Here is a 23,921-nt window from a genome sequence, read left to right as displayed (position 1 = left end):
GGTTTGTACCTGCACTGAAAAAAAAAGGCAAAAATCAAAAATAAAAAGAAAAAAAGAAAAATCATGTCAGGAAAAGAAAATTCCTTGTAAGGAATTACACAAAGAGCTTTAATGACACCCAATCTTTGCTAGACCACTAGTGTCAGAGCACTTTGCTAGCAGTTCAAACAGCAATTAAGTAAGGCAAAATAGTAAGACAAAAGAATTAGTTCTTCTTCTCCCAATTTAACTCCCAGCTTAGGTCAGCAGTCAAGTTAAGACTCCAGCTGAGCAAAGGTCTTGAACGTGTACTGAACAACCATGAAGTCCATTTCAATTCAACAAAGTAGATGTTGAAGGAGGCAAGAAACAGCTGCAGTACCTACATATAGTGCCATCAGTTTTCATGGATCCTTTGCTTCATGTTATACTTGCCAGCTAATTTCTTCCCTCCCATTAAATTTCTGAAACCTAAGAACTCTTCTTTTTTTTCTAATGTACAAGATGCTTTCTTTGAGGTTAAGCAGTTTAATTTTAGGATTTTTTTCCTACTAGTTCTTCCAGTTGAAATTTAGTTTTCAAAAACTTTTTGAAAGGGCAAAGAGGGGCTGTTGGAAACATGGAAGTATGAAGGCTCAGAGTAACCTGGTGATTTAGGAATACCAGTCCCATTTTCAAAAGACACTGAGAAGTCAAGTCTTTCCAGGACTACTTAAGTCCACAGCCTGCTCAACTCAATGCAAGCTAGATTAAGAGCCTAAGGCAGAGGCCAGTCTGTGTTTTAAGGTCATCAACCTAGAATGCAATTATAAATCATGTTTTGCAAAGAACGAAAGAAGCTCTGATATCTTCTGGATACTTATGAACATTTTAATATTAATAAAGTAACGTAAGATTAATCTAGCTGTGAGAATTACATTTTATAAAAACAACGTGTATAAAAATGGAAGTCAGCTTATGTTTGTTTTCAAAAGACAGTTCCCATATATAACTCTCTTACCCAAAGTCCTGTTATTAGCATTTCCTTGATTTTCTGACGACACTAGGTGGCATTTAAAGGTCAGCAAGGAAGCTTGCCTGTGAGAGTGATTTACTTCCTGTTCCCTGTCCACACCGGTCAATAAAAATTTTTCAAAATGTCAAGTTCTTTTCTTGTGACGTTGCTACAGCCAGACCTTTCTTCCGCAGCTCTTTGCCAAAGCTCACATATTTGAGCTCACAGTCTTGTTATGCCATTTCCTTCTGTAAAGTTTTTAAACCTAAACTAATCAATTGAATGGTTTAAAATCATTTAAAGTACCAAATGTATCAGCAAAAAGTGAGGTTTTTTTATTTTGTCCAAAACAGAGACAAAAATAACAATAAGAGTAACATAAAGGAAGTAATTTTTTTGCAAGTGTAGCATGGGTAAATAAGAAAGGTAAGATTTAGAGCAGGTAGACAAATCAACCTACTCCATTACAGCAAGAACATTTATGTCTGTTGGACACTTTTAAACTCCATTAACACAAACTTTTGTTGATCTGCTGAATGCACAACAACTGATTACAACTGGCCATTAAAACACCAGAGAGGTTATACACTGCACAAATTTAAGTCAGAGGCCACTTTCCTTGACATGATACTGAAATTCTGTATACTAGTACTAAATTTGACAACACCAAAACTGAAATAGTCCAAGCTCCTGCTTCAAAACCAAAGCATAATACTGCGGTCATGAGAATGCTTGGAGACATAGTTCCAAAAAACACCCAGAATTGTGACTACTCGGATTTTCCTTTCTAACCAGCCACACTGAATACAGTTTGGTTTTTGTAATCCCTGAAGCACTTGTGATTCTGGTACTTGCATACAATCCGCAATCAGAAAGGAAAAAAAAAAAGTAACTTTTTCCTGCTCTGACCTAAAAGAAAATGCACTTTTATGCAATTTACTGCATGTTGCTTTATTATCTCATTGCAATTTTCTACTGATAGGAAATGATCTGGTCTCCCATCATAGTATCAAAAGAGAAGCAACTATTCCATTTCCACAACAGTGACTTACACAGGCAATACCACATTGATGTTATATACTCTTGATGTTATACACTCTTTTCTAAACAAAGGTGATCAGCAATGCAAGTAGGTGTGTGTTCAAAAAATGCAAACTCCTGCTTCTAACCACACAGACAGACAAACTTTCCACTTGATATTCCAGATAATATTACACTTAAACATTCTGCTTTCCACTGGCTTCTGAATTTCCAGAAATATAGCTAAATATCTATGAAACTTAAAATTATTAAAAAATATTTCAACATTGGTAGAGATCCAATAAAATCCATAAAATAGCCACAAACTCAGCATGCGTGCATTACAGTTCTTTCTAAGTGGATATACTAAAATCACCATGCTTTTTTAAAAACACATGCATTTCCAATCCCTTAAAATGCCACATTCAGGTGACAGACACATCACAGAGAAACCACAGACATATATGCACAAGCTTACAGAACATGCCAGCTTTCTTCATGCCCTTGTGCTATGCACCTGATACCATCATGCTAAATGACAGCATGCGAAGCAAGTGGTTTTTTTGTTTTTTACTTTCTGGATGAAAGATGCATTTTGAAGAACACTTAAATGTAAATATTCTAGCTTTTGTTAAATATATGTAAAGCCTAGTGAGACCCCTATCATTAAAATAGCACACAGAAAATACTTCAAACATATAATAACCAACACAGAAACATTTAATAAACAACACAGAAAATACTTCTGTGCCGGTTATTTTCTGTGCTACTCAGTAGTTCGGTAGAAACTTTACTGTCTGTCACTTGGGTGGGTGGGAGGTACAACTGCAGGCTTCAGACGCAATCTGAAGTGAATTCCAAGGTCAAGCTGAATCACAGGTGACAGTCTGGGATGCTGGCAGATGCTTGGCATAAGATTTGTCTGCATTTTGTACAACTGTAAAATTATTTACATTGAATTTCAGAAGTGTGTGGACAATTTTGTGTCTCAGTTGCTAGAATGTTCCCTTCCTTTATGTTTTTTTCCTTCCTTTTTTAATGCTGGTTTGGGAAAACACCAGAATCAATTTATATATGAAATGCACCCTCTAAGCGCTGATTTACATCTTTCTGGCTAGACTGCTAAAAACTTATCTTCCACAAGTCCAACTCTTTGTCACAGCACCCTGTCAAAATGTGACAGCCTATAAAAAAAGACTGTATTTTGAAAATAGATTTTTCATAACTGTCAAAAATATAAATATGTAAAGGCAATATGGGGAGAAAGATTAAGTTCAAAATATTCCCAAAAGAAAATGCCTAACAAGAAATAGGCAGTCAGCAAATTTAGCTGCTTGCATTACTTATAACTTTTGATAGCTATGTGCATATATGCCAGACCAAAAAAAACCGAGAAGAGCTAACTATAAAGAAAATGAAGGATTATCTATTTAAGATAAAATATCTCATAAAATGGGGACAAAAGATGGGCCTGTAACAAGAGACATGCAGGGAGTTCAGTGAATTATAAAAGGAAATAGGATAAACCATGGAAAACACAAGTCTCTTAGATATGTGCCCAAATGGTACCAAAGAAGATGAGAAAAAAAGTAGGAAAGAACACAAGAAGAAGTGAGGAGAGACACACAAACCACAGTAATTATGGTGAAGAATGAAGTCCTTGCAGAAATTCAAAGACAAAAATCTGGAAAACGAGAGGAGCAAAGTAAAAATCAGAAGACTTCAGTAAATGTGATGAGAGCATTGGCTCATATCCTGCAGAAGCAACAACAAACTAAAGAGACTGTGGAGAATAGAAACCATATTCTGCAAGAAAACTAAGTGACTGCTCAATTAGCCCAAAGAGACGGCAATGTTAATGCTGGCTTTTTGACATGAAGACACTAGGGGAAAAGTTACATGAATAGAACTCAAACTGGTAAAGATTTGGTACTGACAAGAAAGGGGATTAGTCTATAGACTTGTGAACGTGTGAAAAATATTTCTGTGATTTAATGTATAAAAGACATGGAATGAGGCAGAATGTTAGAAACTAACCAAAGAAACATCTTAAAACCGACCAAGAGAGGTCTAAAAGCCAATGACAGACCCTTATGGGAAAATCCATTTTGAAGACACCTGCAAAACAAAGAACTAGAGACGAAAATTCACATGGACTCCAAAACTCAATTCAATCCCACTATAGAAAGAAGACAAAAAATATCAAGCCAGAAGGAAAACAAGGAAAGAACGTTTGAAAAGATGCCATTTACACTTGGCCTTTGAAGGCCACTAGTAGATCTAGCGAGAGCAATCTTGGAAGAGCAAGGAAGGAAAAAGTCACATTTACATAATTCTGAAAAAGCTGGTTTCTCCTTTTACTTACACTTTTACACTATATGAAAATAGATTAGTTCGATCAAATAGTGTTGAACAACCAAGCTGAATATCAAAACTTGTCTTTATTAATGGTCTGGCAATAGGCTTCAGGAAATGGGAAGTTTAAAAGGTTAAGACCAACAGCAGCAAAAGAGACGTTTTCATCATTTCTGCTGGTGTTATGCATTCATCAATCATCAATAATCATAAAAAGCATCACAAGTCTTGAGCTAAATTAATTTATCATTGCAAAAAGAGTTTATTTTCTCTAGGCTTACTAATTCTTTTTAATCAGTCAGCCAATGTGTTTAGTTCATGGAAGACAAGAGTTGTAATATTTGCAATACGTGTCCTTCTGAAATTCACAATATTTTGAAAAACTACTGAGAACAACTTCTGCTGAACTAGATTCTTTTAACATATAGAAACTATCAAACCGCTAGAGCTGATATTTTTCAATATATTTTCATTGTAGATATGCCAATTTGTACTGCACAAGGAGATGGAAACTTCACATAAACCATAAAGTCTTAAAAATAACTGCTCTAATGTCTTCATGACCAGCTTTTATGGGGACCAGAATTATGAATGGACTAGTACCTGGTATGAGGTTTTTGGGTGTGTATTTGTTTGGTTTTTAATAAATATTTTCTGTTTTTTACAGAAAGTGTTTTTATTCCAGTTATATTAAAAAGTGCTTTACCCTCATTTTAATGCATGTTGTACCTACCCAAGTTTTCCAGAGACAAGAAATATTAATGATCAGTTCTCATTATCTTGCAGTGCCTGATGAAATTCTGACACATATGACTTTGGGCTTCTTAAAGTCTCTACTTACTATAGCTGTTAATGAACAGAGGAAATCAGTACTGAAGTTCAAAGGCAAATTTTCACCAAGATCTGCGGAACTTCTTTACAGTCAAAAGAGCTGCTTTCATTTACTCAAGCTCAGGGAACTGACTTCTAGCTCCAGTACCTATAATCCAAATCCCACGCAAATACTTTGTTGATTTAGAATGGCATTGTGCAACTATTTTCCCTTTGAAGTCTATGGTAACTGTAGGTGTTTAGCTTGAGGGAGACAAATACAATCATCAAGAGTCACAGTAAATTTTCAAAAAGGAAGTTTTACACTTTTTAATGATAACACAGCCAAAAACATTACTGGAAAACAATGCAACCTCTAAAGTTTTTTTAAAAATATGGAAGAAGAAATCAGCTTTTGAATTCTGAAATTAGTGCAAATCTTAACACAAATCCTAATTACGCAGGATCCTAGCAACATGAATCAGAAGTCAACATCCAGGAATTGTAGTGTTTCAATTAGCTCTTTCAGATATCTGTATGCACATTTGTGCATTTCCGTACACACACTGAGTACAACAGGCTGAGCCTGAAACTATGGGGTGGCATAAGTAATACCCCAGACTGTATGTGCAGCTTCCACACTGAGAATTTCGGGCCGCAAATAACTACACTGAAGCAGACCAGTCCTTTAAAGAGATATCACAGCTTGCTGCAGAAGACAAAACAAACGAAACTCACACACATAATGCTCATAGCTTGATGCTAAGGTATTGATGTCAATGAACCTTTTTGAATTACAACAGCTTCCTATTGTGAGCACTTATTATTATTCTTTTAACTCTGACTTTCTACAGGCCAGCCCACTTTCTAAATAAAAGTGAAGTGAGAATATAGGCTATTGCAAAGTGACTGGAAATACAGCTGTGCTGGAGCCCAAGCTACTTCAGCCTTTTCTTATTTAATATATATTTTTCTCTTTTCATGTTTTATCTTCCTTTGCAGCATATTATAGCCAAGTAAGTTTCTCAAAGTCTAAAAACTATATTTAATGTTATCAGTATTATATGCTTAGGACAATGGAGTTTGACTTCTGAATGTTTGTAATTCCTAAGAAACTGATTTTCCCACTGTGTACAGCCTTGTATCCTTTGGGAATTTTGTGTGAAATACTATGAAATCACAGCTCTCCAATGTACATATACCAACTGTCTGAAGTATTCCAATCTACTGGAGTGTACTCTCAATGAAGAGCTGCGGCATAAACTTTTCAAGCTCAGTCCCAAATTTAAGTGACAATTAGGTTAAAAACTGTGGAAATAGATAAATCATATACCTACACCTGGACTTTCACTGGCACAGTTACATCTTAAATAGGGCAAACACGGCTAAGAATTTTGCTTACTTCTCTGAGTGTGCTCTGCTTCAGATACCAAAGGAAAAACTGCCTTAGCAACAAATTATTGGTCGGTGAAAGCCACTCCCTTCCTTTGCCACTGTTTGCAATTCGTCTTCTACAAGACTTAACACGTTTACTTTGGGATTTTCTCCTTCTCCAGTGAGAAAAAGCTCTATAAATCAAGCAACGTCAAGGGAGTTATCTGTGTTAACTGTCCATCAAAAAGGAACAAAGTTCTTACGTTTTTAAAGATGACAGTGAGTGTCAGAAGAGATTTGTCCATGCAAAAGAGAACCTCAAGTAGCACAAAAAAGAATTATTCTAAAATGGCCTATTGTAGATAATGACTAACAACTCTCATACAGGACATCGCCCAAAGCCAGTTGAAACCAGAAGGAATCTTTCCACTGTCTCTAGTGAGTTCTGCATCAAGTCTCCAATAGTCACTCTAACTTTACAGTGCAAAAAGACAGCAATGCTCTAAACTATGCTGTCACTGTCATTTCTCCAGAAATCTTTTCCTTCAGTATACTTTTAAACTCAATGAAAAACATAACAGCAGCAGCAGAGAAAGCATAGCTCTGATATTTTAAAAAGAAAATTTGGCTCCAAATACCCATACTTCAGTCTCTACTGCTAAAGAAATAAAGAAAGTAAAGCACCTCCAACAAAACACATGTGAATTGGATTACAACCAACAGACAAGCAGTTTCAAAAGTGCATCAAAACACAAGTTAAAAACAAAAATCAAAAAAAAAGTATGATCAAATACCCTGATTTATAGCCTAATTGCGTAACTGTTTGGTGAGGGTTTAAATGACCAAAATGTATGCTTCCCCCCGACGATGTTAAACGGCATATGAACACATGCCTACAAAGCTAATAGACCCTACACTACTGTAACCCTCAGTATGATGCTTTTTATTGATATAATATTCAGCCAAAGGAAATTAAAAGTAGAACAACACCTTAAGGCATTGTTCTCACAATCCAAAGCAGAAATATTAAGAAGTCTCAAAGCGCTGCTTTTCCATAGATAGAGAAGAAGGTGGTTTTTTTCTTAATTCAAACAGATTGCATGGAATATATGGAATATTTTATCCCAAGTCCCTTTGGTTTTGGTGTTTTTCTTTTGGAAGAGGGAGGAAGTTGTCACAACTTTGGATTGGCAAGTTGCTTTTACTTAAATATTAGTTAATGAGTTTGACTGACTTGTAAAACCGTCAGTATTTTTAGTTGATATTATCTTTCTGATCCATAGTCCTTAAACTAGAACAAGGACCTTTAACATTTGTTAAATTTAGACAGTGCTGCTATCCACTACTATCCCCCCTCCCACCGCTGCTGCACTTATCTCCCATGCCAGCTGCTCAAATGTTTACATTTGAAGGGCTTTCTCTGTGCAGAAATGGTCTCTGCACAGTATCTCTCATCTGTACATTTGCCAGAATCAAGGCAAGAAAAGCCTTGCTCCTGGAATTCTTGATTAATAAACAGTCTTAAATGTTTCTTCTTCCCTTCCCCCCGTCAAATCCATTGCCATTAGGTTTTTACAAGGCAAACCTCTACAATGCACTTTTCTGGCCTGACTCTTCTACTATGCAAACAACTGTAAATCAGAAAAAGTTCCACTGACAGCCAATGAAATCACACAATCTCTGTGCTGAAACTGGGAGAGATCAAAATCAAAATGTGTACCTGAGCATTTGCTGGGATGGAAAAAAGAAAATGTTTTAATCAGAGAGGAGGAGGGGGTGTGAGCGAACCAAACACTAACAACCATAAATCTACTGGTAATCTCTCCATCTTGCTATGTCAGTATACTGCAGAGACTGCCTACACTGCTCACATCCCAGACATCACTTACACTTGGCTCTCCGAGCAGGTCACTGAGGTGCCGCACCACTGAAACACTTAAGCAGGTACTTGGTATGACACTGAGAAAGTCAGTTGGTCCAACTCTATGCCTATAGTTACTCACCTATTTAAGAACTCTGGAGGGCTACGTCTTGCTATTTGCTCAATCTGCTTTCTCCTCTGGCCTTCCAGCTGACCATTTATAAAACCAGAAATATTTTACTTAGTTTTACCAGGTATTTTGTGATGTGATTAGAAGTATAAACTATACTTGAACAAAACAAAAAAAAATCAAGAAAACAGATCTGACTACTTCATGTTGTTATAAGTCTTTAAAAAGACTGACCGCTATTTGTCACACTCTTCCCTTCCTCAGCTTGCATGCCAAAATGCTGCTAAGAATTCAAATGAAATATTAAACACCGGAGAGTAAGAGAAAAAGTAGTGTCTGAAAATTATTTGTAATCATTTCTCCTAAGCTCAAAGGGGAAGATCAGTACAGGATCTACGTGTAAGAGACCAATAAAACCTAATCTGACAATTTTTCATTAAAAAAGGAAAAAGAATGTGAACCTGCCACATAGACTACAGACCTCAGAAGGCCTCTTTTTGTAGTAATGAACGGCTGAGGAGCACACACAGAGCTTTGTGCCATGTGGTCTTTTCTTCATACATGCAACTCCTCTGAGTTAAACAGAGACTTGTAAGGCTAAGACTCCTAAGACTCGTATAGGTTTGACTTTGTATGAGAGAACTAAGCTATAAAGTTCACTTAGCAAAACTTCCCCATCAAAGTAAAACACATTGTGTCCTGTCAGCAAATGTTGTTTTGCAAATCCTCCCTCACCTGCCATAAGACGTTATTGAGACATATGGTTTCACACGCTACCAAGCAGCTCAGCGTTGCCAGTGAACAATAATGCAGAGAACAAATATGTGTGGAAATCATGAGATCATCTAATTAAAAGAAATATTACTGTTTGCCACTACTTTTAATGAAATTGAGTCCTTGCTGTCCACAGAAGAGGCTGGAAAATAACCAAATCCTGTTAGCGCTCATGCCAGAAAAACTGTTTTCTGGAAAAAAGAAATTATACCTTAATCAGTATTGAAAATCTTCCCTGTATCTGAAATCTACATATGCTAACAGAATGTTTTAGATTAACATAATAAATCCATGGTTACAGGTGATTCAGATCATGCTACTAAAAAACCAGATGTTACTGTCTGAAAACAAATTTCCATTGTATAGTAGCAACATGGAGTTCATGACATACAATTATCCATTTCTGACTTCACCTAGTAAAGGACATTGGCAAAAATACATACTAATCCTTTCATTACAGTAGTTTTATTTGAAAAGGAAATATTTTGGATATCCATCATTAAATCCAACAGAAATATAGTTTGCAGTGGAATTAATAATTCCCTGACTCATTCCCAGACCATTCCAAACTTAAACACAAGAAGTATTTTATGTATACAGAAATATATGAAAGCCTTTCTTAAGGAATTACATCTCTGCTTATCCAATTGCAGAAAGGTCTGATTCTGGGATAAATTTTTCTTTAAAGGGTTGGTTTTTTCTACACCAGTACATGCTTGCCAGTTATACTAAGAACATTATGCTGAATAAATTATGACTGAATAAAATTACAAGGCTATTACACACTATTAAGGGGCTCTACTAATATTAAATACCAAGGAAGCAAAGCCTGAGCCGCTGAGATGTCACTAGAAAAATCTCAAATTGAATTTAAGTTTGTCTTCGTTTTTGGTTTGGTTTTTTTTTTAATGTCCTTTTATTAATGCAAATTAAAAGCCATTGGTCTTATTAACTGCTGCTTTATTCTATTTTTTCCAGTGAGTTAACTTCAGGACTTTTCAGTGAAATCAGTAACAAAAGATGAATCAGACATAAAAGGATTTGGGTGGTTAAGGGTGTGTCACTAGGTCTTAATTAAACATCCGAGGGAGATATCTGAGCCAACTTACACCAGACTGACTGGGTACATCCACCGAATAAAGAACAATGCCCCACAACCCAGATCTGGAAGTTGAATTGCCTCACACTAGCCTAACTGACTCTGCTTCTGTTAGGTTGGGCCTTCCTAACTCACACCACTTTGCGTTTTCCCTTCAATAAACCTGACACGTACCCTTCTGACGCTCTTGCTCCTATGTTGGTGACTAAATTCTGCTTCAGGTATGCTAAGCATGAAAGCTGCTGAGAAGCTATGCTGCCAACCTCCTGTCTAAATCCAGCAGGAACCATAAAACTGGCAAATCTCTCTGTCTTCATCAGCCAAGGGACTTAATCCAATAAATGATCTTACAGCACAACTAAGAAACTTGGCTCCACACAAAACGTAATTGCTAGAAGAGCAAGCTATGGTATTTCTCTCCTGTGTTGTCCTTTCCCCAACCCAAGTTCAGCCACTCAGTAACAAAACCTCCAAGTACAAAACCTTTCTTCAATTTGGAAAAAAAAAAGTTAGATCAAGTCCAGAGGAGAGCCACAGAGATGATCATAGGGCTGGAGCACCTCCTGAAGGAAGACAGGCTGGGAGAGTTGGGCCTGTTGAGGCAAGAGAAGAGAAGGCTTTGAGGAAACCTTATAGCAGCTTTCCAGTACTTAAGGGGACCTACAGGAAAGCTGGGAAGGGGCTCTTTATCAGGGAATGCACTGATAGAACAAAGGGTAATGGTTTTAAGTTGAAAGAGGGTAAATTTAGACTAGCTGTTAGGAAGAATTTTTTTCCTGTGAGAGTAGTGAGGCATTGAAACAGGTTGCCCACAGAAGCTGTGGAAGCCCTCTCCCTGGAGGTGTTCAACATCAGACTGGAAGGGGCTCTGAGCAACCTGATCTAGTGGAAGGTGTCCCTTCCCACAGTAGGGGTGTTGGAACTGGAGATCTTTAAGGTCGCTTTGTACCCAAACCATTCTGTGATCCCTCCCTCTCAGGAGCAGAGTGAAATTATTTTCCATTCAAGGACATGAATACAAATTTAGCTAGAAAGAGAATAACATTAGGACACTCATTTAAGCAGGGAGCAACAGCCATTTGGCTTCTCCAGTTCTAGCTTCAATGACTACTTACTTGCTGGATGTAACATCTGTTTAGCATAAAACACAGAAAAACATCTCTGGCACTGGAACCCAGAACTACCACCGCACTTAAGTGGTTTCGTTACTGGTCTGAATAGTTAAGCTTGCTTTTGCTCTGTCTTTCTGAGTCATTGAATATTTGGGTATTTTTACAAAAGAGCACTTCCCACATCAAGAATACCTCACAACTTTGTTCCAGCAAGTGTCCAGCCCAGCAAGTATTTTGGTTTTCTTTGCAGAGGAGAAAATAATTCTCTCAGTAATGGTCCTGAGAGAGGGATATATAAGATCGGCTGGCATCTCTAAAGGCAGAGAGGAGAACTGAATCTAGCTCTCACATTTTGGCTAACAGTGGTAGGTAGTAAGCCTTTAGAGTAAAAGCCTTAAATACCTAAATTTAGCAGTCGACTCTATATTTCAGTCTTGAGTAGAGCCAGGTAGCAGACACAGAGGATGGACAGAGTTAAATGTGTAACTCCTCATATGCTGATTTCAGTGGCTTCAAAACTTGGGAAAACTGATGTCAAGATACTTAGAACTGGCATCCAACAGATGTCCATACTGCCGGTTAGTTAAAACAGGCATTGCCAGGCATTTCATAGATGGCATATTTGTGCCCAGTTCCTTTTGTTAACCTACTCAAGTCCTTTTGATTCAACTTCACACGTTTCTCTCTGTTAATTTCAGAATGTTTCTTGAGAATATTTCCTTCAAAACGTCCTGCAAAACCTCTGCAGGAACTGAAATCTCCAAGTTGTCTTTTTAAAAGCAACAACTTGAATGCAACGTGTTCTGATGATTTTACTCTGAACAACGCAATTTTATGTAAAGACGCAAGTTCTTGCAACCAATGACTATGTGACAGTCTCTTGTTTTTAATAAAACCTTTGTGGTTGCAAAGTAGTGTTTAGAAATGTGACCACTACAAACCTAACACTCAGAAGCCAAATGGAAAGAAGGGAAGTCCTAAATGATTTGTTTTCAATTCTCAGGATCTTAAGCCACTTTCGTGTGGTGAGTGCAAGAGCTGACAAGCTATTTTTGAATGCATGAAGTTGGCAATCCTGTGGTAGTGCAACCTAAGCAGGAGAGACAGAGCAGGGGTCAGCTGACATGTCTCTTCACCAGATACTGTTTCTAATAGCTTGTAACTGCACCATGCTTTAACCGCAGATGCTGAGACTTTCCATTCCAGGTGTCTGCCTCGGGCTATTTTTTCTTTTTTTTTTTTGAGACAGAGTAGTTCAGCTGGTTTTGAGATATTTTTTTGTTTGTTTTTACACTAACTCCAAGGACCTTTTCTTTGAAGAGGTCTAGTAACACCATGATTTGGAGCAAGAGCTTGATGTCTGGTGGCAGGCAACCACTGTTTCAAGCTTTTGCCTTCTGCTATCGCACACTCTAAGAAAAAGGTAAATCTATTATGTGAAAGTATCTTTGAATGAAGCTAGCATCCTGTAAGTGCACACCACAAAAGGAGGTGGTAGAGCAACATCTCTTCAGCAGACATAACCTGGTTAAAACACACCTCCACGGTCCACCTCATCTATCCCTCTGCTCCAAGACAGAACCAAGTATGAACAGCTCATCCTGTAGACCTTATTTTACAGATTTTACATAGTAGGTGATGATGAGGATTTTCATAGTCTAATAATCAGCTCCCTTGTGAAACCTCCATGCAGTCAGACTTTTTTCTCTTTAAATTAAATTTTCATTGCTATATATAAAACACATTGCTTCTTGTCCTGTCCTCAGAAGACAAAGAGAAAGTGATGTGATGGTGAAGCTTATCCTGAGATACATGGTATTTAATAAAACTATTTTTCTTCTAATCACATAAACAGTTACACAAATGAAAACATTTAACACAAATATTAACATTTGACAGGCATACTCTTTGTATACTGTGTTCAGTTTTGAGGTCCTGGAGCATGTCCAGAGAATGGCAATGAAGCTGGTGAAGGGGGTGGAGAAAAAATTTTATGAGGAATTGCTGAGGGAATTGGGGTTGTTCCGCCTAGAGAAAAGAAGGCTGACGGGGGACCTTGTAGCTGTCTACAACTACCTGAAAGGAGGTTGTAGCAAGATGGGTATTGGCCTCTTCTCCCAAGTGACAGGATGAGAGGGAATGGTCTTGAGTTGTGCCAGGGGAGGTTCAGATTAGGACATTAGGAAAAATTTCTTCACTGAAAGGCTTATCAGGCATTGGAACAGGCTGCTTAGGGAGGTGGTTAAGTCAGCAACCCTGGAGGTATATAAAAGATAGGTAGATGAAGTGCTTAGGGATATGATTTAGTAGTGGGACAGCCAGACTCTTATGATCTCAAAGGTCTATTTCTACCTAGTGATTCTATGATTTATAACCATACCGTATCTTCGCTAGTGTTATCCTCTGGCATCTAGATACAGGCTTACCAGCACCTTGTACCAGAAGACTGAGGGGAGTAGACCAGTCTGCTGAAGTATTTAGACAACTCTCCATATTCAGCTTGCTGAGTTTTTCATCTTTCAAACAAAATCACACCAAGCAAAATTCGTTCAAGGCAGATCACAGTCTTTGAGAGCATACAAAGATAGCTCTTACTGTATAAAATGAAAGAGAATTTTCCCAGGATTTGAGCCCGCTAGTACAAATAAACACATGTAATCAACATCATCCAAAGTATTGCCAGGAGACCAAGAAGCAGGAACATGAAAACAGTAACTTAAAGTGAATGTGATTTTCAGACACATGGAAATACTAAAAGTAGATGGCTGTTGACTTCCATTGAGATGACATGGGCAGTATTCTCATTCCTACTGCCCTACACAGTACCTGGTCATCTCAGGTGAAATCCTTTACACTAGATGGTAGTAAGGTGATCTAGTTGAAGAAGTCCCTGCTCCCTGGAAGGGGGTTGGGCTAAGTGACCTGTAAAGGTTCATTCTAATCCAAACTATTCGATGATTCTGTGATTCTATTATTCAATGACATGACATAGCTGAAGAGAAATCACATGTCCAGTCCAGATTTTGCATGACTAGACTTGATCCTTCTTTCCAATCGCGTCCAAAATCGAAAAGCATATCACAAATGATATAATCCCTACCACCAACGGGGACATAGAAGTTAGGGTACATTAAGAACAAACAAGGCCCCAAGAAGGCAAATAAATTTTAAAAAGCCTTTATAGGGAAAATAGCTGTTCCCATTATTTAAGAAGCGACTGTCAAAGTTACTAACACACCAGAAGTCCTGACAACTTCTTTCAAACAGGAGCACAGTTTTTATTCCTTTAAGTTCTTAAACAGGGCATATAAGATGTTGTGGTATGAGAAGGTGTAATGGTTTTAAATTAAAAGAAGGCAGATTTAGACCAGGTAGAAGGAAGATATTTTTTACAATGAGGGTGGTGAAACACTAGAACAAGTTGCCCAGGGAGGTGGCAAATGCCCCATCCCCGGAAACATTCAAGGTCAGGCTGGGTGAGGCTCTGAGCAACCTGATCTATGGAAGATGTCCCTGCTTATGGCAGGCAGGTTGGAAACAGAGGACCTGTAAAGGTCCTTTCCAAGCCAAATGTCCTATGATTCCATTAATTTTCTTCTGGAACCCAATCCTGCAGTTGTTACAAGTATGATGAAATAACAAAAAAACACATATATCCCAAACATAACCAATAAGTGTTTGGAATTCAAAATACCATTGTTTTTTCACTGACAGTTTTGTTCATGAACATACATAATAACAGCTATTGCAGATTTATTAAGCAGGGAACTACTGGACTATCCGTTTCATTTAGGTTCATGGATTCTGTTATTTAACACCTATATTCAGACATACACTGAAGATTAGATTTTTTTAAAAATAGTTGTAATGAAAAGCCTCTAACACTGCTCTCCTGAAGCCCTGTTTGAACTAGAGAAACCTTGTGAGATAAGACTTTGTGCTGAAGTTTCAAATCCCCTGATAAGTGTTCCTGGCTGTATTTCTAAATATTTTTCCCAAGCTGATTTATTACATAAACAAATTCCACATCAGAGCTACACGTTGTTCAGCACTTGGGATGTGTTATTTCGCTCCTGATTTATGAAAACACGAAGGCCCCCAAAATAAAACCAGCTAATTTTAGCATCGTGTTCCAAATATCAGGTTTCAACTTGATCAACTTTATTTGAGTACAGTGACACCAAGCGGTAGAAATGACTTAAACCCCATTTTTTTCCCCAGCGGTTTTAAATTCCAGCTCTGACTGATGATTGTTGACACATGAAAAGCTGAATATGTTTAATTGTGTTGCAACTTCTAACTGCTTCATTTGTATGCTGTATGTATGCACCAGTGTATTTCAACAGCATTTGATTTGTGAAAAATTAACCTGGATGTTGGCACAAAACTGGAGCAGATGAAAGGAAAAGATCTCTGCTTCATTTATAATAGACTTTAGATCCTTTACTGACATGTAGTGTGATGAACTGCTGCACTCTGAGAATTGTCATGGAGAATTCTTTCCTTGCATTTTGATAGTCTCTCTGTAAGGTGTTTAAAAATTCTTCTGTTTTCACCTGTTTCCTGGCAGAATGCTGAAGGCAATAGCAAACTGTTTTCCTTTCGGAAATAAATCCAAAACTTTGGCTTTTGGCAAAATGCTTTCAAGATGACCCAAAACAGTAACAAAGGGCAGACCTGTGGAAGCCTCTACTACATAACATTTTGCCAGAAGTCCTATCTTAGGTGAATGAAACTTCTTCTACATAATGAGCTGTAAACGTATTTCACATACATGGCTATGTAAGATACTACTTATTTTGAATAATCATAGAATCATAGAATAACCAGGTTGGAAGAGACCCACTGGATCATCAAGTCCAACCATTCCTATCAAACACTAAATCATGCCCCTTAATGATACTCAGTTCCACTGAAGTAAGTAAGTGAGGATACCTTTTGAGCAAGCGGCAATTCCTCAGAATGACCTTGGGTATCCAAGTTAGGCCAAATAGAAAGGTGAAGCTGAATTTTAAAAATTATAAATTGCTTTCATTGGTGTTTCCACTTGAATTTTATCTTAAGTTAAGAAAAGTCATCTACTCCGACCATCTGTGCCAAATTTGCAGCATTTTAGAATTTTTCACCTATAATGCCACAATTGTGACCTTTTTTTGAAGCCCATCTAGCCTGTTTGAAGGATGGACCTTTTGTGCCGCTGAGTAAATCTGTCAGAGCTACTTTATATATCTCCATGAGCTTTAACAGAACAGCACCAAATTAAATAGAGCTATGTCAACATATTCATTTATGTATGTACTTATGTCTTACCAGGATCAGTGCTCATACAAATATAGGTGTCAAGTCAGTAGTGAAAGACCTAAACACTGAACAATGGCTGCATTGTTTTGGAAGATTAACTGCTCTTCAGAGGAAATGGAAAAGAAAAAAAAAATCCCTGACGTGCTCATGCAAATGAATAACAAGAAAACATTTTTTACTTCTTTGAGATCCTTTTGCTACCTGTCACCTGCGCCTTTAGAAGACAAAGTTACATGACCAAGACAGTTTTGAAAACTTTCAGTCCATGTCAAAGATAGAACTACCTTCATTTTGATTTGCCCTATAAGATTCCCTTCAAAAATAAGGTAAGAGATGCACCCCTTCTGAGGAAAGCACCACACACTAGTTGAAAAGTCAGTTCAGAGTACCTGAACTACCTTCACATGGAACCTCTCCTCTTCCTCTTCCTTCTAGTATTTTGGTATCAAGGTACTGAGATTAATGTGTAATGACAGTGAATACAAACCACTAGATGGCAGAGTTTGTCATGGTTTTTCCTACACTTTTCTTTCTAGTATAATTACCCACATCACCCTTTGTTAGGACTTGATATTAGTAGATCTTTCTCCCTAAACCACTCATATTTATAGTATCACCCCAATTTTAGTGTCATAAGCAGCTTTCCTGTTTCAGTATTCTTTCATTATGAAATCTTCACAGCCTTGCACAGCTAGGTGTTTTTTAACCTCACAGCCAATCAATTCCCCATCTATTTCTCCCCTTTTACTGCTTTTACATTATACCACTATGTGGGATCTGTTCTTTTGCTTTTTCATTTTTTCCACAATTTTCTGTCACTCTTCTCCATGGCTAACAAGTTGTACATTTGTGAAATAGCACTTCTTTTCCAAAAAACCTATCCGTGAAAAGGGGATTCAGAACTGAATTTCGCATTTCAGGCTTCTATCACGCCATCAACCGAGTCTCATACATTTTCAAAACCATGACAACAAAAAGCTAAGAAATTAAAGAAAGCAACAAAATGACAGACCATTTATTATGATTCCTAATCCACCAAAACTGCCTTACAAAAACATTTATGATTCACAGTTCCTAATCAGATACCTAAATCTTCATAATTTAGTAGTCCGTTAGGCACTTAAAAACCTACATGTGGTTCACAGGATTTTAGTGCCCCCAAACCTACTGAAGTACTTTTCAAAAATCCTTTATATTATTTCCAGTATTCAAAACAAAAGTATTGCCCATCCCCAAGGTATCTAAGAAACAAATGGAATGCTGCCATAGAGAAACAAGACATGTAAAGGGATAAAAGTGAGAAGGGTGGTTTTATAAGAAAAAAGCTCCTTCTAAATATCACTGATAAGGCAAATGTACTCTTGCATCATGCACTATTACCACTATCTTACAGTCACAACACATATGTCCTTGGTTAAAATACTTTTTTGCTCACAACTGCTTAGAATTTAAGTTTAAAAGAAACTATTTATAATGAAGCTAGTCAAAGTTTTATGTGCAGATAACTCATTGCATTTTAACTTCACGAAGACATGCGAACTGTGCACTTACGTAACTAAGTCTGCTAATAAGCAAGCTATTTCTACTTCTACTTGGCTAAGCACCAGGAATAGCAGTGGTTTCTGGCTCTTCAAACTGCAGGATCTAATAGGAATGTAACAACGTCTACAAGCCATGTTAGTACTTACATCCAAGCTTCCTTCACTTGTAGATGCAGAACTAAAAACATCCTCCTCACCATAATCTCTGCTCATCCCCAAGTGTTCTTCTGTCTGCAACACAAACAAGTATCCTACACAGCAGCAGCAAAGGAAACAAAACAGCAAACAACATGCCAAAGCAAAGCATCCAACCTCATCACAGAACCAAGACGAATCGTCTTAGTAGTGCTGGACCTACTACTGAGAAACTCTCAAGTAGCCTGCAAAATTTCTCTGTTGTAGGTAAGGCCCTAAAAAACCCTACAGCAGAAAGATTTAAGAGTATAAATACAAAGAAATAAAACCAGGGCAAGGAGGAAAACAGGTAGTAAGCAACTCCTGTAGCACCAGGGACCAGACTGCAAGCCTCTGTTATATCCACAGACACAAGGGAACAAGGAGAGAACTTTCTCCCTGCCACTTGTCAATGACTTGGACTGTTTCTGTGTGCTAGCATATACCCTACTTAAGCCTGGATCCCATGACTGTCTGCACAGGATCTCTGCACTACTGGATTGCTTAGTGCCCATTTGATCTGGATTTAGCCTCAGGCACATGACTACATTTCACATCAAAAAGATATGGAGTTCATGCTACCTTTATGTCTTTTATGCCAGCTGCAGAACAGAAGGTAACTGATCCAGCATAAAATTAGAATGGAGAGAACAAGATGATACCTGATCTGGCATTAAGCCTGTCAGTGCAAAGTTAACCAAAGAAATACTTTCAACAAATTGGTAATAACCATGAGAATAGGACTCTGCTTTCATTCTATGTTACAGTGTTTTTAATATAGTAGAAAGGTTTTTTCAATAAGTTATGTCTAGTGTATTGTCATACCAAGATTATGGCTCTCAGGGAGCTAGCTGAGAAAGCAAGTGCGTGTGGGGGCATGGAAATCCGAGCACAGGCCTGTACCATGCAGCGACACCTGATCCAGGACAGTTTGCAACACAGGCTAATACTCTTCTTCCCCTGCAAAACCAATTGCCTCCCCCTTGTAAATGCCTGCAACTCTGCAGGGCTACTACTGTGCAAGGCTTTGGACGATCCTTGCTGTCAAACAGTTCTAAAATACAGACTATGTGTGACCACGAACATACACATAGCATCACTGCAAATCGTAACACAAACAAAATAAAACAAAACAAATAAGCAGAAACAACTTAGTCTTGCAGTGGAGTAAAACCATAACAACAACCATAAGGAGCTTTTGATTCCTGCACACTGAAAGTGCAGAGCATCCTTTCATATAATCCCTTTGAAAACCTAACAAATCCTTTCATAAATGAACTTCATTAATTTGCTCTCATTTTGCTAAGTCTGTTCAGCACCTTCACTGCTGTTTTGTCTAGAAATCTATCACAATGCCAAGCCAGACGCATTACAGCCAGTTAAAACCTGCTTGTTCCTGTGTTGCACTATTCTTCGGTTTTCACAACTCTTCAATCTTTTGGGTTTAAAATCCTAGAGGTCTGAATTGCAAAGGCAACCATGACCTCCTTGCTGAACTAAAAGTGGTTGGTTTAGCTTCTTTTCCTACAGAGTATTTGTCCTTTGAAAGGAAGAGTCCAATACACAAATGACCAAGAAAAGTCAATTAACTTGTCAGAACTAACAGTGAAAGGGACTGGCACCTTTACCTCAGACTTAGAATCTGTTTCTTGTACCTGTTTGTACAGTTCAAATACTACCTGTAACTTGTTATTTGATCCTCAATATCCTTAGCATCCAAGTATCTAGAGACTCAAGTTGAGTTCCCTTGTTTACTAGATTCTTCCAGGCAGATACAGCATTATTGCCCCAGTTACGCTGCTGTTCCCTTCCAAACAGGAAATAGTTTCTTATGGAGGAGAAACACTCGGAAAGCAACTTACTTCCTATCTCATAAAACACAGTTTCCATGTGTCCTTTCGAACATGTAAAGAGTAGCTCAGCATCCATGGCAGATCAGACTTTTCAACACAGTAATTCCCACTGTCCATAAAGGAAGCTACTGCCCAGTAAACGCACTTCAAACTTGATCACAGTCAAAAGGCCAGAGAACTAACAAAGGTTTTGAAAAACGTTCACAATTTTAGAAAACATGACTGAGGAGACTGGAAGGGTAAGTGAAACATCCATCCATTAACAAGCAACAGTTAATCGGACACACATTTTATAATCTCACTGCAAAAGCCTTGGAGGGCTTTTGAAACAGGACAAAAGAAAATTCCCTTTGTACTCTGACATCCCAGAGTATTATATGCATTATAAACAATATCAGTTGACACTGATATTTATAGCAAAGAATGCAAAAAGTATGAAGTTAAAGCTTACATTTGTTCTTGACTTGGTAGATTTCTCTGTATTTTATGTCTGTAATTAATAGCAAATTTTCCATAAAGGCATCTCAATAGAAGAAAACTATTTTATACAATTTTTCTTTTTTGAATTTTCCAACTCAAGATTAAAAACACTTAACATGCACTCCAGCAGATACTGATCCTTCATCTTATTACTCCTTTCAGTCCTGCAAGTATTTCTTCTACACCTGATTCACTGGTTTTACAGACTTGGAGATGGCAACAGTGTGACTGCACGGAGCTTCCTAAAGATATAAATGCCTTAAAACAGATTATCACCCATGCGCAGAAGTTTTAATAAGACACTTCTACTTGATATCTTAATTTGTTCTACACTACATCAGTTCTTTCATAAATGCATTTTGTAATCTGAGCACTAATAGTAAGTGGACATAAGTTGCTTGAAACTACTGCCCTTTGCTAATACCTACCGAACCCACAGCATTTAAAAAGACACTTAAAAGGTCAACGTGCCCAATTCCTTCAATAAACAGCTGATATCTCCATCAGGCTACACTGACTAAATATGGTTTATGCACCTGCTAACAGATTACTCCTTGGAAGAATAAAAGAAAAAAAAGAACAAAAGAGAAACAGAAAAACCCTAAACAGATGTCAACAACAACAAACAAAAAACATCTGGAAAGAAATCAATTCTCTTTAGTGAGGTAGTACACCACTAAACACTTACCTTGCTGCTACTTCTGTCAGCTTTAAACAATCCCAGAAGCCTTGTCTTTTCTTTTTCTATTGCATCATTGCTTACTGAAGCCTTTCGACTTGGTTCTGAAACAATTATAATGAAATATTTTTATTCAGAAGGTCAGTATTTTAAAACATCCCAAATGAATGCTGTATTTTTATGAGCTGGAGGTGCTATGAACCAGATTATCTAAGTAACTACCAGATCTTGTACTTTATTTTTCTATTTGTTCTGAGCTTCTTCCAAAATCTAATGGAAGTAAATGGAATAATTTAATAAAATTTAATAAGTTTTCAATCACATTTTAGTAATCCTTATTAAAAGGCAAAACATGAGCAAACTGCTTACTCTTTTGAAATGCTTGTTAGATGTCTCACCTAAATCACATGAAGTACTTCAATACCTAAAAAAAAAGGCTTTTATGGGGAATATCTTTAACAATCTACAGGCCTGATTAACACAGTGAAGTTAGTGGAAAGACTCTCAATGTGGATTTTGATAAAGGTCCTTGAAGAGCAGAGAGACCTTATCCTTGGAAAGAAAGGCTCTCCCCTCAGACCTCAAACCAGCGGGTTGTATTCATCTTTCCTCATCTTGGTAGTTTTACTTCAGGTGGGGAAACAGGTGAAATTACATGCATTTCAGGCTTTAAGAGCCACAACATGCATGTCTTCCTTGAACCAGCTAAGAAACTATGAATTCTCAGATGGTTTACTCTCCCGTCAATTTCCCCCACATCAGGTGAGCTGGATGAGCAACATGATAAGGTCATCCAGGGAGCAAACTACCACTGGTTTGACATACAGAATATAAAGCTTTCCCACTGTTTTTAGTGGATGACTTATAGTATTATGCTGTTCCAACTACATCAGAGCACCCCAATAGCACAAAGAAAGTTTAATGTACAAAAAAACCAATTGCTTTCTCTTGTAAGTATTTGTTTTGTTTAATAATAATTAAGAAGCTAATGCAAAATGACATCTTTGTTGACACAAAATAAAGGTTTACTTCACAGAAAACCCTCATCCCAGAACTCCTGTAAACAGATTTGCATTTCACACAAAGCACGTGATCTTCACAGATCATTTTGCCTATCAGCAACATCAGGTGTTAGAAGGTAAGCACATTCAGCAGTTCAAAGCACAGCAGAAAGAGTAAAGAGGATGAAAACATGCAGAAATTATCCTTAAGAAAGGCTGAAACTCTGCTACAAAAAAAAAAAAAACAAACAGTAGTAAACTGATACTTTCTTCAAATACTAAGTGCTTGAGTGCTTGCTGTCCATGCTCATTCACTAGCAACTGCTGTTTTCCTGATCGGGGCTGGGCTGCAACTAGATGTGGATCATAATTCCCTTACCGACTGTCCTGTTTTCAGCTGGGACGGAGTTAGTTTTGTTCCCAATAGCTGTGTTTTGGATTTAGCATAAGAATAATGTTGGTGACAGGCTCTGGATTAATTGTTGCAAGGCAATGATTACACGCTCAGGTGGGACAGAGTTAATTTTCTTCCCAGCAGCTGTTGATTTTAGATTTAGTATGAGAATAATGCTCATAATACACTGATGTTTTTATTTGTTGACAAGAAATCAAGGACTTTTTCAGTTTTGCAAGTGTACAGGTGAATAAGAAGCTGGGAGCAGCACAGCCAGGCAGCTGACCGAAGCTGGCTACAGGGATAGTTAATACCATATAATGTCATGCTCAGTATATCATCGGAAAGTTGGCCGGGAACAAGAGCTCACTGCTTGGGGCGGGTTGTGCCAGGTGGTAAACAATTGAATTGAACTGTGCATCACTGTTTCATAATATTAATACCATCACTATCATTATAACAATTATCTCTTTTTTTTGTTGTCTTATTAAACTGCCTTTTTCTTAACCCATAACTTCTTGATTCTCCTCCTGATCTCAGTGGAAAGAGGGTAGGGGTGGACTGAGCAAGTGGCTGCATGATACTTAGCTGCTGGCTGGGGCTAAACCACGGCACTCAAGAGCCTTCAACTATGAGCAATGATGATGAAAGGCTAGCATAAATTATGTTAGCTGATCATGAACATTGCCATTAAACATCGTATAATCTGAAGAAATTGGGATTTTAAACATAGCATATCATTTCAAAACAACACGGATACTCTTTAAATCTGTATCAATTTTTCTTAAACAAATACAATAGATACTTTCCCTAGTACTGTGTTCTGTATAAGAGGAAGCCCCAGCAAGTAATGACAGAAGATGAGGGGGAAAAAAATACAGCATCAAAATTACAGTATTAGTGAAGACAAAAGGCAATAGGCCATGAGCTAAGATTTGCTCGAAGGCTGCCACCTACTGGAGGTGGACTTCCTGAAAATTTAAAGATGTC

The 23,921-nt window shown here is 37.6% G+C and overlaps 1 protein-coding gene across 9 annotated transcripts in view; it reads right to left on the bottom strand.

Moving 5' to 3' along the window:
• Nucleotides 1-23,921, bottom strand: part of COBL (cordon-bleu WH2 repeat protein) — a 202,972-nt gene that overhangs the window by 79,507 nt on the left and 99,544 nt on the right. For 6 of the 9 annotated variants that reach the window (XM_069853419.1, XM_069853418.1, XM_069853416.1 and 3 more), the window contains 2 exons: nt 21,546-21,640; nt 18,498-18,581 (listed from right to left, as the gene is read on the bottom strand). In XM_069853419.1, coding sequence (XP_069709520.1) covers nt 18,498-18,581; nt 21,546-21,640 — 179 coding nt within the window. The remainder of the gene's footprint in view (nt 1-18,497; nt 18,582-21,545; nt 21,641-23,921) is intronic. The other 3 variants (XM_069853421.1, XM_069853420.1, XM_069853424.1) reach the window with 1 other exon arrangement.

The sequence above is a fragment of the Phaenicophaeus curvirostris genome, chromosome 3, assembly GCF_032191515.1.
Source record: "Phaenicophaeus curvirostris isolate KB17595 chromosome 3, BPBGC_Pcur_1.0, whole genome shotgun sequence".
Taxonomy (NCBI): Eukaryota; Metazoa; Chordata; class Aves; order Cuculiformes; family Cuculidae; genus Phaenicophaeus; species Phaenicophaeus curvirostris.
The sequence above is the reverse complement of the archived record's forward strand: the minus strand, read 5'-3'. Positions and strand labels throughout refer to the sequence as shown.